Source organism: Myxocyprinus asiaticus, chromosome 1, assembly GCF_019703515.2.
Source record: "Myxocyprinus asiaticus isolate MX2 ecotype Aquarium Trade chromosome 1, UBuf_Myxa_2, whole genome shotgun sequence".
Lineage (NCBI taxonomy): Eukaryota > Metazoa > Chordata > Actinopteri > Cypriniformes > Catostomidae > Myxocyprinus > Myxocyprinus asiaticus.
This window is the reverse complement of record NC_059344.1, coordinates 54,614,945-54,634,672: the sequence shown is the minus strand read 5'-3', so window position 1 is coordinate 54,634,672 and position 19,728 is coordinate 54,614,945. Positions and strand designations below refer to the sequence as shown.

Sequence of the window (19,728 nt, the reverse complement as noted above, 5' to 3'; positions counted from 1 at the left end):
AGAATTAGTTACATTAGAACAGTCTACACAGGCCTTGGCACTATTGTTTTCTCATGTCCATTCATGGTCCTAAAATGGATGTGGAAGTAAAGTAGTGCCCCTGTCCACACTTCACTGTCTACCCTCTTTCTGTTCCTTCTGTTCATTTACCATTCCTAAAATACAAATTCAAACAGGTATGTGGTGACTCATAATTTGGTATGATTGCTTTTATGAACATATTTTCAAAAACGTAAGTTTTAATTTTGTACATTTGATTGAGCTGCACTGAAGCAATTGATTCATGTTCAACATTTGTTAGGTGAATCAAGAGTGCCAACCTAACAAGCGCAGCTCAGCCAGACACTTGGCTTTCCTCCAAGACATGCATGAATAGATCAAAGATTACTGAATATTGTTTTTTTAATCATTCACTTTTGGAACATGGTCATTTTTTCCCATGGAAAAAGTAGAAAAATGAACCTAGAACGAACCAGCTACAATTGATTTACTTTTATTATTATTATTATTATTCTACCCATATCCTAATATGTTTAAACATGGGACTAGCCAAAGAAATGATACTGTGTACTGAAAAGTGCAAGGGTAATAGTCCTCTGAAAATGCTTGGCTTTCTCTGTGCAGTCTATCTTCTGATGGTTATCTATTTTGTATGGAGGAGACTGGGGTGGTACATACAATATGCACAAATGTCTCCTCTCATTAGGCCATCCTACTTCACATTTTCTGTTGTGCATACAGTATATTCGGTTCAATTAGTAGTGTTGGGAATGTTACCCAAAAGTAATCCACTAAAAATTATGAATTAATTGTAATCAGATAACTTAACTGATAATTTCATGGGAAAAGTAATCACATTAGTTATTACTTTTAAGTTATTTTCTAAAAACCTTTTCACTGAAAAACTTTTGTTTTTCTGCTTAACAAATTCAAATAATGTCTATATTTTCTCCTTGTCCATAGACTCATAAAGGGGCACATGCCCTTATGCTGTCACAGAAACACAAACAGACATACATATGAACATACAGTAATTCATGTAAGATTTAGATTTAGGTCCTTGAAAACCTGACCTGTATTGTGTTTCTGAACAGCAGTGTCTAGACTTGGAGAGGTTAATGCAAGAATAATACATGAAATGCGATCAAAAAGTGCCCCTGATCTTAATGCACATTTACTGGTATGTCCCTTAGATAAAACACTTAAAAATCAGCCAGGAAGCTGTGGGGGAGGGGCTGGGTCCCGGGGGCCTGGAAGCATTTCTGTGTTACTCTCTCTGCTTCTTTAGCTGTCATGCTGCAAGATTGTGATGCATCGCTGGGTACACAGATGTCCAGTTGATGAGGATGTCTTATAATCAAATAGCAACAAGATCAAAGACAGAGTGAGAAATTATAGGCCATCAGTGTTGTAATAGATGACATACAAGTGCTGTTGAGAATTTGGGGGAAAATGTGAGAGATACAAACTGTGGCTCTGGGAGAGAGAAAGACTGTGGCAGTGAAATTGTGATATTAAAAACCATGGAAGAAATGAACCTGACATCCTGCTTAACTAAGCTTATGGGGTGGCCAGTGGGAAGACGAAGATGCAACGTGAAATTGTATGTGACGTTTTTTGCTGTGATCTCAGAGTGTCTGTTTAAAGGATGCCCTGAAATATTAAGGGTTTTTCCAGTAATGTTGCTCTAGCGGAGGACTAAAAACACTTTCTGGGTATGCAACTACAACTTTGACTCCTGGTCATCATTGTAACATAATGGTCTCTCTCATGGGTATAACTGTATTACCTTACAATATAATAATAGAATAGAAATGCTGTATTTGGGCTCAATGTGATTATTTTTCACACAAACAAAATGACATTGCATGGCTGACACTTTGAGCCAACGGTAATGTGTCTCAAAAAACAAAAGTCTAATGCATGGAAATAGTTATAACCAATATCGGATGGTTAGTGTCCCGGCTCACTAGTCATGAATGACTATTATTGTCAAACACTTTCTCAGAAGCTTGCATGTATTTATACATATGAACTTGCCAATGATTTTATCTGAACATTTCTGCTAATCAAATAAATTTGACATGTTGACTTCTTCTTATGAGATTTACAGGGTCAGTTGTTGATGTTTTTTTTATTTTTTATCATTACTTCTCATTTGAAGCATGGCATGATAATTCTGTATGCTTAAAATGAAGCGCAAACACAGAACGATAAACACCAACAAGAGTGCCAATGATTTTTTCTGCACCATATACAGATGCAAATTTAATTTTATCCTCCGCACATGACCTTTTAGTGTGCATTTGTAAGAATAATAAATACAAATAAAAAAATGCTATTTGGGTGCACTGAAGTGATTGCTGATGTCGCTAATATTATCCATAACTGTGTTGAAGATCCTCATAGCTAGTGTATGATATATGAGCTTATACTGTAGCTTTAAGCTTTCATATATTTGGTCATGTCAAATCTAAATGTGGCAGTATTTGTAAGCCCAGACATATACATGCTTCCTAGGGTTCTTGTGGTGCTTTAATTCAGGCTTCTGTGGAGGCTGGCCCCTGGGGATGCTTTGCACTCATGTTTTCTTGTTGTTGCTGCTTATTACAAAGATGACAGAACTGAGCACAAGCTAATTAGTCTAAAGAAGCACAACTGATTCTGTGTGTCAAACAGCAGGTTATCTTACTTCATATGTTCAAAGTGACGTTTATAATTATTACTCACCTTTATCAGTTTCCCATTTTCTTTGTATTTTGATGTTCCTGAATTAAGCCCTTGTTAAATAAATAACTTTTATTATCTGTTAAACCAAGCATGTCATTCATCCAGCTTTTGAAGGCCTCTCAAAGAAACACAATTTTTCATGGTTGAACAAGGCATTTTATTTTGAAACTTTTTGACCACATGTGCAGTAGGGCTTAAAAAATACACTTCATCAGTACAATACACTTAAACAGAATTTCAATCAGTACAAAAACCAATGCTCAAGACCATGTGCAGTATCTATGCACTCCTTTTCAATACTCCCATGCAAAGACGACAACACTAACAATACTCTGAGAATGAAACCCAGCATTTCACAGTTGATTTCACAGATCCAATTAAGACATAATCTTGTATTATCTTACTTCAAATAACAAGAGATAATCCCTGTATTGTGTTTTCAACCATGAAGCCATGCAAGTCTTAAAACTTTGCTTGAACTGTATGGGACTTGCATTCTAACCGTTGAAACGAAATTACAAGGAAGAAAAATTGAGGTGATGCAGGTGGGAAATAGTGTTTTTTTATTTATTTATTTATTGCTGTTTTAAGAATTGTGTAAATGCATTTCTTTAGATCTGTTATCCCAGAATCTTTGTCAAAAAGAATCTCTTTCTAAAAGAGAAACCATAATTCCCTTTAAATGCTTTTCACATACTTAATCATGAGGCAATCATTAAATATGCAAAATACTCTTTTAAAAGTGGAACAGGTTTTCCCCCCACATTGCTCTAGGGCAGAAATGCTACCACATGAAAAATATGTATATCTGTAGCAACTGTAAAGAGCTAGAAAAGGATATGCTAAGTGCAGGGATAGAAAAAAATATCATGATGCTTTATTTAAAAGGTTTGTGCAGTGACACAACATAATAAGCTCAGTACAAAGTGTGCTATTAGATGAAAACAAATTATTCTGTAGGGCACCGTTGCATATGGAGACACACAAAGTCTGGTTGTTTATCACTTGTTATTTAATATTGTCATGCATTACATTAGGTTAGAGCTAAAACAATTTTCTTTTTGGGTTAGTAAGCCTAACTCAAAGAAATTCCTGACTTCAGTGGAGATATTCCATATGCAAGGATTCAGTTACTGTCAGATATTTGTTTTGTAAATATCTCTTTCCCTTTTGTAGCATTTGCACTGCAAATGCCATACTTTTTAAATTTATTTTTTTATCCCCTTTTCTCCCAGTTTGAAATGCCCAGTTCCCACTACTAAGTAGGCCCTCGTGGTGGTGCGTTTACTAACCTCAATCCGGGTGGCGGAGGATAAGTCTCAGTTGCCTCCGCTTCTGAGACCGTCAATCTGTGCATCTTATCACATGGCTCTTTATACATGATTCCGCGGAGACTCGCAGCATGCTACTCTCCGCGATCCACACACAGCTTACCACGTACCCCATTGAGAGCGAGAACCACTAATCGCGACCACGAGGAGGTTACACCATGTGACTCTACCCTCCCTTGCAACCGGGCCAATTTTTTTGCATAGGAGACCTGGCTGGAGTCACTCAGCACACCCTGGGTTCAAACTCGCGACTCCAGGGGTGGTAGTCAGCGTCAATACCCAGCAAATGCTATACTTAACCTCACCAATGCTTTCAGTGAACAGAATTTAGGTTAATCCTCACTTTGCCCTATAGGAAGAAAAACCATGTGTTTTTCCTTTTTGGGTCACATCAGTCTTAATCAGTTACACATATTTCACCTTGGATCAATTTGTGTTTAAAAGACCAAACATTTTTGCTAATGAGAGGCTACATACTCCTTTACATTCTAGTCCACAAACGTAACACTATACAGAATTTCACATTTTTAAATCTTTGAGCATTTGAATGTTCTTAAAACTTTGGAGATTTTTAAATCTTCAAAATTCTTTGAAGTATTTTAATTTTAAATCACAAGTATGAAAGTTATACAAACAAAATATTGTGTGGTCATTATGTATTTTCAGTTTAGAAACATCCCTTTACTGATATTTGTTGAGTATTATACTCATTCTGTGCATTCTTTGTGGCTTGTTGTTTTCTGCTATCTTTCTGCATCATTAATGAAATTGCAAGAATAGTTTTGAATTCTATTTGTTTGGAGAAAAAAAAGCATTCATGATTAAATGTTCCTTGTGAAGTAACATTTTAGGCAATTTAGGCAATATGAAACATTGTTTGCCAAAGATCAAAAGATTTTACACCTCCTTGCCAAGCTGAAATCAATATATTTGCAGTTGCCAAGACGTTTTGAAGCGCTTTGACATTTTAGGCCAACATCAAGTTAAACCCATGTGATTCAAATAAATGTCCAAAGGACCTGTGGGAATGCTAATTCATGAGAAGTCACACCACAGGCTGTTTGTACCATGATTAGAATCAAGCACAGGTCAGCATGTAGATGAACAGACCTGACATAAAAGTGGGATGTTAAAATAGTAATGAAATCCTTCTGAATGTCCATTTGCATGTTTTTTTCGTTTTTTTCTTTGATGTCACTTGTAGTCAGACCTCTTTTATTTCACTTAAACTCTCCAGCAAAATGTATGAAGTTTGACATGTTTGGGTTTCCTACTGGAATGAGACAGTATGCTGTTCTTGTGGAACCAAGTGTTCTTTCTTATGCAAAAAGGCTTAGTGAATTAATTTCCATGGTCACACTGAGAATGGGGCTGCTGCAGTTTGTTTCAGTGTGATTTTAGAGAATGTTGCCTCTGTTTAGAGATCTTAAAGGAACAGTTCACCCAAAAAGTAAAATTCTATCTTAATTAACTCACCCTGATGTCATTCACTGCAATAGGCATACAACCTAAAGCAACAAGACATAGAAACAAAAGTGATTGTCTACTTTAATTTAACATGATAATAACAATTAAAAGTCTAGAAGATTATCATGCATAATATGTGCAGAGAAAGCTTCATTTGTGTTCTGCAACTGCTATCGGGTCCTTGAATTATGTATGACGTGTGAGGAAGGGCAGTCGCTGGAGTTTCTGGTGCCCCTATAGGATAATACAGTGCCCCCTGAGGGAGTTGGTGCCCTACGCAGACTGCGTAATATGCATATAGGGAGCACTGCTACTGCTCAGTGCCTTTCATAAAACAATAGTTTCTGCTTCCCTCTCTTCTGTGAAAGCTGTAACAAGGCTGTCACGCACAAGTGGCATTTAATCCTCTCACTTGAACATTCAATTTGCCCTTAACGGCACGAAAAGTGAGTGAAGCCAGAACTGCAATAGCAGGCCTAATTAACCCTCTCAGTAAGCAGTAATTCATTGTTGGCTCTCACAGCATGTCACTCCGAATGTAATGATTTCTCCTGTTATTTTGCTGCTGGCGGACTCTCTAAAGTGTACTAAGCACAAAAACAAGCACAGACTACTACTCCACATTTTCACTCTAGCTGGGAAAATTAATTCTGAGATACCAAACAAGTCAGGTGGAACAAGGAATGGAACTTTTACGTATCTCTTAGGCCAGGGGTTTTCAAACTTTTTGATGCCAAGGACCTCCAAATATGATGGTCCCCCCTTGCAAAAGACCCCCTTCTTGAAACATAAAGTCACGTATACAGTGTATTTGAATGTAAAACAACCCATATATAAGCATGATATTATAAAGACAAAATTAAATCATTTTTTTTTTATATATTGCATTTTTACCAAAGCCGTGAGATATTATTATTATTACAATTATTTTTAGCACTTTTTTTTTTTTTTGGTCTCTGACAATTTCCATGGACCTGCTACCCCTTGGTGGCCCAGTGGGGGTCCCCAGTTGGAAAACACTGTCCCAGCGTGGATGAGAGATGTAAACATAGGAAAATCGTTTGGCCTGATCAAGGACAAGACGAATTTTAATTGAGATAGCTAAAGTGTCCATTTGAGTATGTAAAGGTTATTCTCTGATACCAATGATAACCATATTGTGTTCCTGCTTATGTATTTGTTCTTACACAAAGTTTGAAAATACTCTGATGTGGCCATATGGGTGTTGTGACAATTTAAACTTTGGCACTTCTGTATGAAAGACAGAAGGTTTAATCTATTAAAAGCGATTATTTGTGGTTTGATAATGGAAATGCTGGTAGAAACCTTTAGGATCAGCAAGACTGAAAAAGTTTCTACCATTGTCCTTTATTAAACCATATTGGCTAAATAAAAGCTTTTCATTGAATTAATTTAAACCTTTCTTGTTGGCTCCTAATAATTAGGTCGCTTGTTTCTGTTTTGCTACGAGATCCCTAAGTAGCAGGCCAAGTTTCACGTTTCAGCATGACTCTCTGCGTCACGAAATGATCAATATCATTCAAATGAAAGCTGGGATTCTCTGACAGATTGACTCTTATTTGCAGTGGTGTGTGGTGGCTTTCCATAAACAGTAGTCATTGAGCCAACTCTCAGATCTACTTACTTGTCATCAATGTGAGGCTATGCCTCAAAACATTCTCAAGCTAAGAGCTAAATAGCCCCCCCCCCCCCCCCCAAGCAGCCATATCTCATGGTTCATTCCAGTTAACATCCATTGGCTAATGCATCTGTGCTGCATGATAGTTAGAAATTTGCCAGTATAGTTTATTCTTTAGTCTCTCCTCTCAAGTAGAATGTGCTCTCCCATCAGGGCTGGAGTATGCTATCTGGCACAGACGCTCAGCAAACTAGCAGATAGGGGAAACCTGCAGCCATCAGCCGCTCCAGTTAATAGAGCGTGATATGAGCTGAGCAGACAGGCGAGAGGAGCGGGCCTTCCAGTCATGCAAAATGCAAAAGGACTATGACTTTATTACAGCCCTTTTACGGTGACACAACAATCTGTTAAAGCACTTCCCCAAATCTCTCTCTGCTCCACCATCTCACACAAGGGAGGCAAGGAAGAAACGCTGTGTGTGATGGCTGCAAACAGCTTCTCTGTTTTAGTTGAAATATCTTTTTATAGTAACAATATACAATAAGGTTCCATTTGTTTTCATTAGTCAATGCATTAGGTATCAAGAACAAACAATGAACAATATATTTTTTATGAATCTTTGTTAATATTAGTTAATAAAAATACAATTGGTCTTTGTAAGTTCATGTTTTTACAACTTTTGATTTTAAAAATGTATTAATAAATGCTGTAAAAGTATTGTCCATTGTTAGTTTGTGTTGGAACCTTATTGTAAAGTGTTAAACTTTTTATTTGTATTGATGGCGACACATCATTTACAGCATACTTTTCTAAATGCATGATATGATTGTGTGGTTTTTAAGGGGCAGGGGCAGATTGATCACAGGGCTTTTCCCGGTGGGCTGGTGGGCTGCTAGACAGATCAGCATTATAATACTAAAAAATCCCCTTGAAAATAGAATTATTATTGTACAATGTATTTAGTTTTGAAAATTAAAAAAACGGCCCAATAATGCTTCTTTCAAGAATGTTTCATGTACCCAGATTTGTCATTACTTAAAGGCGCTGGAATGAAGAAAGAGAATTGGGACATTCACACTTTGCGATTAAAAAAAGACGCAGTTCCAAGAATGGAGCATTGCTGGTGTCTCGAGGCGAGTTTTCAACAGTTCTTTTTAACTTGTCATAGCCTCTAAAAAACATGGCACTCCTGCGCGAGTGATTGAAAAAAACAGCAAGACATGGCACAAGGTTCGTCTAGTGCATTCTTATATGGAAAAACAATAGAAAGACAGCCCGGATAAACACAAAAACTCATTCGGTGTGAATGCCCCAAAGGAAAGAGCAGAAAAACAGCCTATCAAAAGAATTAAAAGTTTGCAGCTAGATGCAGTGAAATGTACAATGTCATTGGGCTTGCCTACAAGTTCCTAACTCTGCTAATTACCTAAGTGGCATGTGAGTTTTTCCCACTCTAAAGTGCTTAAAAACCAGACTTGATCAACCAGCTCACAGAGAAAAGTGATTCATTTGACAACTTAAAGGTAAGACAAAAATGTAGTCCCCCCCCCCCCCCCCCCGATCTGACTTCCCTGATTTCCTGTTCTACTTAAGGCTAATGTTCAATAAGTGTGATTATGTGCAACTTATTGAATCTAGTTCAGTTCTGTTGATTGTGTCAGCTCGAACAAATTGGCGGATTTATCTAGATTATAGCATGTGCTTGTCAATACAGATGTGTCTGCTCACACAGTGAGCATTTTCTAAATATAATGTAATATGTCAATGCAGTGCATGCTCACCTCTGCCAACACAGATAAATCTGTAGATTAGTGGGAAAACAATAATTCAGCACCTCAGTACCGCTCTGTGGTAATAAAATATGATTTTGTATGCTATCAGGCTAACCGCCGGTCAATAACAAAAAGTTGTCTTAGATTATGGGATACAAAACACTTTTTTATTTGAGCTTTTTCACCATGACCTCAAATGAGTGAAAGGGCAGAGCATTTGTTGATGGTGCCAGAAAGTGTGAACTCTGAACTTTACAAAGATCACTCATCCTCACAGAGGCATAATGTTAATAGTCATGTTAATAGTAGCATGAATAGCTGATGACAGTTCACATCACATCACTCTCTCCAGGGCATGGGCTGAACACAGAGCTGCTGTGCACACTGACAACAGGAGATGTTCATTTATGCCTCGGGCCCCTGTCACCTCAATTAGGCCTTTGAGGTGAAATGCAGTATAAGTGGTTGTCTGAAGTTTGCTGTAAACACAATATGCAAAATGAATTTCAGTATTGTTGGTGTGAAACGGCACTGAGATTCATATCTTGTGTGTTTTGTTGATAAAATGTGGTCCATGCTGTGTATCAACAGACTAGAATTAGTGCTATATATAATGGGTAACATGGCAAAATAATGTAATTTTTCTGTAAAGCTTCCAAATTTATCCTGTTTTGATCTAATTACATCACTGAACACTTCACTGGCTACCACTGGTTTTCACATTTGAGACATTGGTTGAGTTCTGTTTTTCTGTTGAGCTGAGCTTTAGTAATGGGCACAGCAAGAATGCAGTAGTAAAGAGTATATTTTACTTATAGATTTTCAATCACGATCTTGCTGTTGTTAATTTTCCTATCTTAGCATAATGTCTATAAATATTTATAGATGGTTTTCCCCTTTTTAAACCTTTTGTCTCCAGCATGGAATATACATACTGTATGTATGTTCAGTGTTTAGACAAAATCTCTCAAAAGTGTCAGGCTCTAAAAATAGAAGAAGCTTTAAAAAAAGAAGATCATCTCCAAAAAATAAACATTCATATAATGCCCTTACAAACTTAATTGTGACAAATTTCTAGCCTCCTGAGACCCCTGTGTGACTGCTGTGTGCATTTTCCATTTTCCTTTTCGATTTGTAGCTAGCAGGACCTAATCAACAAGCAAAAAAAATAAAAATAAAAAAATAATAAATTCATATGTGGACAGCAGAACTAAGTTGTGAAATTTTAAGTAATTTCAAGTCAGATTTTTTCGTCAAATAGTGTATTATGTGTCCAGGAGTGTTGGTTATCCATGTTTTTGTGACATTATAAACATTAAAGCTGATTTTCTTTAAAGTTGAATTAATAATTCTTATTAAAAGTAATGGCCAGCATCGTCAAATCACTGTCAACCGTGTTAAAATAAAATGATGCATTAGACAATTCTGAATCTATGGACTGATTATCATTGTCCTATGTCTGCCAAACATATTTAATGGTCCAAACATCATCTGCAGCCTGAAACTGAACAACTGGTCGGATTTTAGGAGTGAATGCACTTAGCTGCATAGAAAGCAATAGGATACACCCTTGCTCCCTTGATCCCTATTTAGTAAATGACTTAACCTCCAGTGTGCTGTTTGTCTGCACTGGTCTCAGAACAGTTAGAAATGAACTTTATTTTCATCCTCCAGATGAGGCCTCTGAAAGCAACATTTTTCAGCTTTTGCATAAATACTTTTATTCTCAGTGTGAAAATATATAGGAATTAATTTACTAATGTTAATGAATAGAACCATATTGTACAGTGATAATAAAATATAACAATAACAAAATTTATATTAAAATGAAGTGAACTGACTCACAAATGTGTTAATGTTGAAAAATATTCAAAATAACTAACATGTTTTTTCAACTTTTGAGGGAACGCAGTTCTAATTTCAACATATGTGGACTTCATATTTATCAGCACGCTGACGCGTGATTAATAAAACATTTTTAAAGCCGCATATCAAACGAAATTATAGACGCTACTCTTTACAACCAAACAGGTTTCAATCAAAAAACTTAATGGTTTCTTACCAGAGGCACTTTTGTTTGTGCTGTGCCAGTAGCAGCTCTTCCTGTATATCAACATCATGCTGATGTGGTTCAGACTCGCGGTGCGCCAGAAGTTTAACTTAAATGACAGTGTAGACTCTTGCGAACAGTATTCAGCCGGTTTCATTTAAATTATCTGTTGCGTATAGCAAGGCCAAAATACAACATCCACACATGTGGACATGGGGTCGCATGAGGCTAGGGGAGTCTGGGGCTTGTTGTCACAAAAGGAAGTTAGCACAAGGACTATATCTCAGTAACTGTAAGGATTTTGACTTTGAGTCAAAAGTCCTTGTTGTATTTAGTAGTGGTTTTGGATGTTGGATTCAAACCATGATCACACAGAAAGTCGGCATTTTGCTCCCAAATGTTCCAGTACCCTGACATCAGCCCCATTCCACTGAGTTATTGAAAAGCGCCACCTCCCATCAGGCATATTTGCATCGGTTCAAAAGTGCATCAGAGACCATGTTGTGTCTGCTGGTTGGGAGACCTGGGTACTCGTCCCGCGCTGCAACCAGCGTTAAAATCAGTGACAAGTCTGATTCAGAGGTTCTTCCTCTATCATTACATTTTTACTCCACTGACAGTTGGGTTTAGGGTTGGGGTTTGGGTCTGGGGGTAACTTTAATAAAATATGCATTCCTCTTCACTAAATTATATCATTTACAGCAAAAAAACAACTTCGCTTTACAAATCACTTTTGGCGCATCTCTGTGGACATTTCACCCTGAAACTGGAGCTTGCATGTGCCCTTAGGTTCAAAAACACTCCCTGCTTTGGCCACTGGGGTCAGTGATTAGAATTTCAGTAAGCACAGACTGAGTTTAGCCAGAGACTATTTATTTAGTAGAGGTGGCCACTTCTATTCAAATGAATGGGAGAAATTGGAACGCCCAACCAAGGAGCTCTCATGCCCAGTGGTCACCGGATGTAGAAAGGAAGCCCCGCCTTACACGTAAAAGAGCCAATCACCATTTAGATACAGATATCACCTATCAATCAACTCAAAAATGCGCATGCGCATTAGCTATACAAGCTGGGAAAATTAATGTTTTTTAGTGTAATATGAGGTAAAGAAGCACAATTTATGATACCTGTTTTGTCAGATCTTACTGCTGAAAATATGCTCTTTAATTGTAATCTTGACCAACCGTTTTTTAGATTTCGGTGTTCTCCCGTTGAAGTAGATAGGAGCTGCACTAGCATGACTGGAAATGGCCTCCCGGGAGCGTTCTAAAGATGGCTGACAGTAGACTGACTTGCTAGAAAGACTTTGGTTTAGCTTAAGAAAGGTCAACCTACTGTTTCAAACACCTTGCTCAAAAAGATCTTAAATTAGAATATTCTGCAATTCCAATATTATCATATTTTTGTAATAACTGTTGGGTAAACAAGTGAACACAATAAAACTACACTAGCATACATTCTACTAATTAAGGTAGATTTTAACCAAAAAGTTGAACTAGGTTATGACATATTTTTTAATGTCATAAATTTAAAACAACAACATTTTTGATAGCCAAATAATGGTTTGGTAATTTTGTGCATTACCATTTATGTTTTTGCTGCTTCATGAATAGTTTTGTGTTTCAATCTGTTTCACTGTTTAAAAAGCCTATAATAGCCTATATTCACTATTAAAAAGTGTGACAACTAGCCCTCGTCTCCTCCATTTTTTGTATGTTCGACAAACACTTTTTCTGAACACTTCCATGTTAGCTAACAAAAAGCTTTAACTAATAGACTGTGCTAACATGCTGCTGCTGATATTGACTTTCGTGGACATGAAGCCTGAGTTGGGCATATCTTCTCACACCCACAGGCGCCAGCTAGACCTCTGGCTGACACATTGTACTCCAAGCAGCCTGATCAAACTCAGTCAATAGACATCCATTAAGAGAGGTTAGGTTGTCATCATGAACCCTGGCACATATTAATTTAACCCCTTATCTCTGATTCCACTGAGCCACATCCATTAGTCTAGTATCAGTTTCTTCTAACTCATGTTATTGATTCCTACTAATATCTTTCACCATGTTCAATAGTCTGAAAACATGAAATCTTTTATGCATTGGGCAGCTTGGGATTGGGCAGTCTTACCTTGGAGGGCTTCTGTGGGACATAGGGTCAGATTTTTTCATTTGTACTGTCCAAATTTGATATGTTATCCATGATTCATCATGTCACAGCACAGTATACTGTATCTCAGCTTTCTTATGTGTGTGTATTGGGAACTGGGATATTGAGTGCAATTTTCTCAAATTCTCTAATAAGGAAAATACTCAAATTTTTTCAGATTAGAGAGAATATCCATTGTAAGGGTGTGACATTATCTGTGAAACTGGCATCACCGTTAGAAGAGTTAGGAATTACGTTGGTGATTACAATGATCCTGTGAATTTGCTGGAAAGGCTGGCTTATATTATTAAATGCCAAACTTCAATTTCTTTGCTTGCTTTCAGTTGACAGTAGCATCATGTGTCATGCCACGTCTCCAGACACTTTCAAAGATTTCTAGATCAATAAGTCATGTGGAATTCTACTGAGAGGTGTTTGAATTTCCCACAGTTCTTCTCTAGTTTCATGGTCTAATGAATGGGATGTTGTTTATGTTGTAATATGCTGTGCCATTAAGCTCTCTCAAAACCTCAATCCTCAGAGCAGCTTCTGAACATATACAATCTATCATCTGTCATGTCAAATACATATGACACGACCCCCTTGCAAATTACAAATTTTGTTGTAGATTTGTGCTGTTGTTACTGGATTACATTCAGCTAATGATATCTTTATTGATAATAATATAGCAAGCTGACTGAAAAAAAAAAGAAACAATTACTATTTTCATAGTATTTATTTATATATATATATATATATATATATATATATATATATATATATAAAGTACTGTATAAAATATACAATTATATAAATTAAAATTGAAAATACATATTTTTTATATTACAAACTTATATAAAATAATATAAATAGTACTTGGGCCTTAGTAAACATGAAAAAAGACCATTGTTTTTATAGACCACATTAGGCTATTGGAATTGAGAATTTTTGTTTCATAAGGTGTTCTGAAAAATAAGAACATTGTTGTCCAATTGGAAACATGAGCACAATGCACAAAGTAGAGAGAGGAAATTATAAGTTTGATTTAAAAATGGAGCAGCAGAAGGTAACAGCCAAATTCAAAAGCATGCATGTATAATATGTCTAGCTTATTGACTGCAATATCTATCAAACTATGAGTCATCAATTGGCCTGTTTGTTAATGCGTTTGTATAGAACCATGGCATTGAGGATTTTTTATCTTACCAAAGACAGAGTTCTGGACTGCAGAGGGGGTTTATGTGGATTTTATTTGGAAGGTCTGATTCTTCTTGCGTCAGGTGTGAAATATATAGCTGGTAAAATCCAGACAGTTGAGCTACATTCAGTAAGATGTGTAAAGTCCCACTTATTGAAATACATTTTGTAAATATAACTTGTGTAAAGGATAAACAATCCTTTTTAAACCCAGTATTTATTTAAATGTGAGGTATGTGAAAAGCTTTGTGACTTAAAACGGTTTCATCTTCTACGCATTCCCATACAAACATACAGAATTTGATCCCTTATTGATGAACTTCACTCTTAAAGATTTTCCCGTCAAAAAACAGTAAAGAACTGCCAGCAGGGTTGCCAGCATGTTACTGTAAAATTAATGGTGTCTTGCTGTTGCTGAAATTAACAGCTAGATACTGTTTTTACAGCTACAGTATACAACTGTAATTTAGTAGCATATAGCTGTCAAATTACATACTATCTACTGTTGTTGAAATTAACAGCTATGTTCCCAGCATGCACTGTGGCATGAAGAAATTACTTCGATTTTTTACTATTTACTGGTTTATTTTGATGTTGTTTTTGTTGTAGTCTAAGTTACTTGGATTTTAATGTTCAGCTCTTACTTATTTACATAAAAGTATGTTTGTTAATTGTCACCACTGTTGCGTTTTGTATGCCGAGAGTTGATATCTGTATGTCTTGCTAACAACTCAAATTATGCTGTAACTTTATCAAACTCGAGCTATCAAAAACATCAAACATTCAATTTGCTGATACAATTTTGCTGAAAAATCCTTTATTGTTTTTGCTTTTACGTCTTTTATGTGTAATGCATCATTATTACCATATATAGTGCCATTTGCAAGGTAGGATCAGATATTCAGTCTGACCTTAGATTTTGTTTTCCAAGTAGCACAGTGCAACAACTTGTGTTTTACTTAAACGTAAATTGACTGGCTGGAAGAACATAATATAATAAAAAAGAAGGTCCAAGGTGCCAGCTCAAGAGATCACTAATCACCATAATGGTGACTTCAATCAAAATACAACTATTGATAACAAAACAACAACACTAATTAAACTAAGACTTCTATTAAGTCTGAATAAATCATTTTAAAATATACGTTTCAAAATGTCACTATAGCTTTCACCAAGATGATATCGTGATTTTAAATGTTCATTTTCCCCTAATGCCTTGCACAGAACAGCTATTTACAGTAAAACTAGTCACTTCACAGTGTGCCTGCTCTTGATCTCCCAGAATGCAACATTTTTAACAGCAAACTACTGTATTTAAGAATCACAGTAGATTACTGTAGGAATTTGGCCGTAAATTTACAGCAATTTTTTACAGTGTTGGTAAGAGTGGAACTTCAATGTTCGGTCTGTCAAGACTATTTGGAAAGCTTTGGGTGAGACTTTCATTTGGTTATTTAAAACTTATCCCCCAAGTTATGAGTCAAGGCAAGACTATCAGACTAATAAAGGTTAATTAGCATTAACATTTTTAGTATGTCAAATCTTCATTAGTAAATGTCCTTAAACTGGTCATTAACATTCATTAATGATCAGTGTATGTACAGATACATAATTATAAACATTAATGTATATGCAAAAATGTTATTACTCATTTACTTATGATTTCTAAATTGTAAAATTAACCACTAATCATTTCTTCACCATTGGTAAGCATCTATTTTTTTTTCTTTTTCTGGTTAACAAGTAGTTAAACGTCAGACTTGTCAGATGCCAAATGCACAATATTACTTACTAATAATAAATAATTTTCAACTGTAACCTGTGATTGTAAGTTTGTATATGATTTTTGAATTATAAATAATTTTATTACATTATTTTATTAATTTATACTATATATAATGCATATAAATTATCCATTAACATTTAACTTATACATGACAAATGCTTCCCACATGTATATTTAAAAGCGTTATCAACACATATGTACAGCATTTACCCACACAATGTGAGTCTGAGAGAAGTACAACATATATAAAATATATCTCCAATTATTCAGATGTAAATTACTACCTCTAAGGCTGAATGGACAACCAATTGTGTTTCATTAATATCACTAACACATAACAATAACTTTAGTAATTAACAAATAATATACAATTATTAACAGATCACTGGTTCAAGTAGGTCTACGTATAATATAATTAAAGCAGGCTATATTAATAATTGTATAGATAGTTTAATATTGTTGTTCTTATTATTATTAATGATAATTATATAGTGTTACTCAAAGATCTCGTCTGACTTGTTTAAGTGGGTTTCCAGACCAATTTAGAAGACTTGATCTGGGCACTTTTTTATTTTTATTTTAGTTTATTTTATTTTTTTTACAAATAACAGCATTATTTGAATAGCATGTTGTGTGAATTATGTGTGATACTTCATGTGTACAGCACTGCACTCATTTTGCCACTCAACCTAAAGAGCTTTTAATTGCAACGCGCGCAAAATGATAACGGGGAATATGTAAATGTGTGCCATAATTACACCGCTTCAAAGCTTCTCGTTTTTAATTCTGTGAAGATGAATTCACAAAATATATTATCCGATCAAATTTTGGTTGTGGATCTACAGTACAGATACGTATAAGCTACCTCTGAGAATTGCTTTCGCAAAGAGTCATATTATATTAGTTTATATCAATCCACAGTGTTTTCATCACTGCAGTAAATAGCTAAACAGTGTTTTGCAAATTATGTATTATTTGGTATTTGTATAATTCGGGTGGAGAAATACTGACAACCAAATGTTTTGTCGTGCGACATAAATCTTTAAAGCGAAAACAGTCAAAAGATGACAGAAACAGGCTTAAAGGCAAACCGCAAAACGTTTCCGGAAGAGGAGCTTATTATGCTCAACAATCTGAATTATTTGAAAGAACAAGAAGCAAAAAAAAAAAAAAAAAAAAAAAAAAAAAAAAAACAACATTGGGATGTCAATAAACTATCAGTAGGACAAATGCTGCATCTAGGAAAACATGCCACAGACCCATCGCATTGAATCCCTCTTTAGTTGCTCGACCAGTTTTCTTAACCCGTCTTTTCCTATATGTGTTTTTTGTATATGTCTGTTTCCTTTACGAGACAAATATGCTCCAGATGTCTTGACAGGAGAATATGGCGTATTATCAAATCAAGTAAATGCTTTCCGCAGTGGTTGAATGGATGCACAGGTTAACAGTGGCAGGACCTTGAATATATGACAGAAAGGAGGCAAAGGAGGCAAGTGACCCGAAAAGAGCGCTGGAAGCATGTTTAGAAGAATAGCCCTTGGGGGAAAAAAATCTTAAATGTTAATTAATTGCATAAATATTCACATCCCCATCATACAAACACAATTTCTTGCATGTATATATAATTATATAATAATAAAAAAATATTACATATAATTGAAATTATATATATATATTTCACCTTATACCGTTGTATGAACGCCTCTTTTGTTACATCGAGATATTATTGAAAAAAAAAAAGTTTTGGTCGTTTGGGCAATCCAGTTGCGTTTGAATGAAAAAGCCAAATGTACTTTTTATTTAATGAATTCTGGCAAAGCGCACACGATATCTATGACAGTGTAAGACTGACATGCAAAAATTACTGAATAGGATACTGAAGCCTACAGTCCACAAAACAAAAAACAAAAACAAAAAAACGACCTTATTATATCAAATGCAGGCTAATTCGTAATAGCATACCTACCCATTAGGTCTACTTGCTTATAACCTTTCAATTAAACCTCATTGGTTTATCTGATAGAGCAGTGTAGTGCATCAAATCTTTGCTTTGATAAAAAAAATATCAATGAAGAACGGTAGAGCAATTAATTTAAAAATCACAAGTTTGACATCCTCAATTTCATTTACATTTCATTCATTTAACACATATGCCTAATAGTCATTATTATTACTATTGTTTTTACTATTACTAGTAGCATTGTTATTATTAGCCTTTTATTCCACAAATAAAATTGTTGCACTTATTTTGTGACAAAGTGACACACATTTCAAACGTAGAATCCCACAGTTAGCTTTGACTATTTGGTAGTGTCATCAGAAGGGGTTCAAATCACGTGTCCTCTTTTTTTTATTATTATTTTTATTTCGTTAATGTGATTTCAAAAGCGAAATGATGTAAAGCGTTCTGTGACCCAGAAGGCTTCGAGAACTTACATATCTCCATCGACAATACTAAAATAGTTATTTGCATTGGAAAAGTACAAATATGGGGAAGTGTTTCCATTCTGCATCACAGGGAAAGGCACAGGCAATAAGCATCCTCTCCATATAGCAACATTTTCACTGTACAAACTGGGTATCTGCATTTTCTTTAGAGCATCGGTTGATACGTGTTCCGGTGAGCAGGATCTGTCACAGTCCGTAGATAACTGCCGCTTTAATTTATTCCGACGATTCTGAAACCATATTTTCACTTGCGTCTCTGTGAGTTGAAGAGAGTTGGCAAGGCAAGCTCGCTCGGCGGTGCTGAGGTATTTTTTCATGTCAAACGTAGATTCCAGTTGGAAAATTTGTCTCTTGGAGAAAATCGTACGCGTTTTCTTCTTTGTTATTGGTTTAGGATTCTTGGTGCTTCTCTGTTCTTCGTTTTCTTCCATACTGCTGCTCATTCTTTCCGTTTTTGGACACATGCCAATCACTCTTTGAGCATCATGTGCATCGATCTGAGAGTTGACAACACATGCGATGACCGTCCGCACTGCGAAATGAAGATATATAACCATTAGACTAATTTAGACGCCGCTACAAATAAATTACCCAAACAGACTAGCTTGAGCCATGAAATGCTTGTCCCAGATACGATGCTGTAATAGGATGCATTGGTGCTGCCTACCTGATTCGTCTGATGTTCTGTGCGCTGACTGATGCCTCCTGTCCTTTCTGGATGGATACGCGCTGTCCAATGGAGGCTGCGTTTTTGAGCAAACATCTTTTTTAAGAATATTATCGATTGTGAATTTTAAAGAGACTGGCCGGCATATCATGTCCTTTTTGCTCATATTTTCCCAATAAATTTTCTTATGCGGAGGGTAGTCTCACAGAGCTTTGGTGCTGCATTGTGCGACGCTGCGCGTTGACTGGCAGCTGGCTCCACTCTGAACCGGAAATTCGCGGTTCTGCGTGCTTCACATCGTGGTATGGTTAGGATAGGATGACGCTAAAATCACATGATAGGCTACTGAAAACTTGGTCCTAATCGTTTCCATCCTCCCTCCCTGTAATGTTAGAAATGGTTTATGGTCATTTTGTTTCAAAGCCAATATTGGGTGTTTTTAGTGTTTATTTATTTATTTATTTTTTTTTTTTTTTTTGTATTTTCT

At 35.9% G+C, this 19,728-nt stretch overlaps 1 protein-coding gene across 1 annotated transcript; it reads right to left on the bottom strand.

Annotated features, from left to right (window-relative positions):
* Positions 1 to 14,024: 14,024 nt before the first annotated feature.
* LOC127442773 (homeobox protein HMX3-like) lies at positions 14,025 to 19,504 on the bottom strand. The gene is made up of 2 exons (XM_051700952.1): positions 19,242 to 19,504; positions 14,025 to 19,106 (listed from the first exon to the last, which is right to left on the bottom strand). The coding sequence occupies exons 1-2, from the start codon at positions 19,405 to 19,407 to the stop codon at positions 18,559 to 18,561; spliced, it is 714 nt and encodes a 237-aa protein (XP_051556912.1). The 5' UTR covers positions 19,408 to 19,504; the 3' UTR covers positions 14,025 to 18,558.
* Between the last annotated feature and the right edge of the window lie 224 nt (positions 19,505 to 19,728).

Bases quoted from the DNA above. Each gene is read 5' to 3' on its own strand.
- LOC127442773 (XM_051700952.1), bottom strand. From the start codon at position 19,407: ATGAGCAAAAAGGACATGATATGCCGGCCAGTCTCTTTAAAATTCACA. The intron at 19,107-19,241 runs GTAGGCAGCACC...TTCATTTCGCAG, and splicing joins CAGAACATCAGACGAATCAG to TGCGGACGGTCATCGCATGT.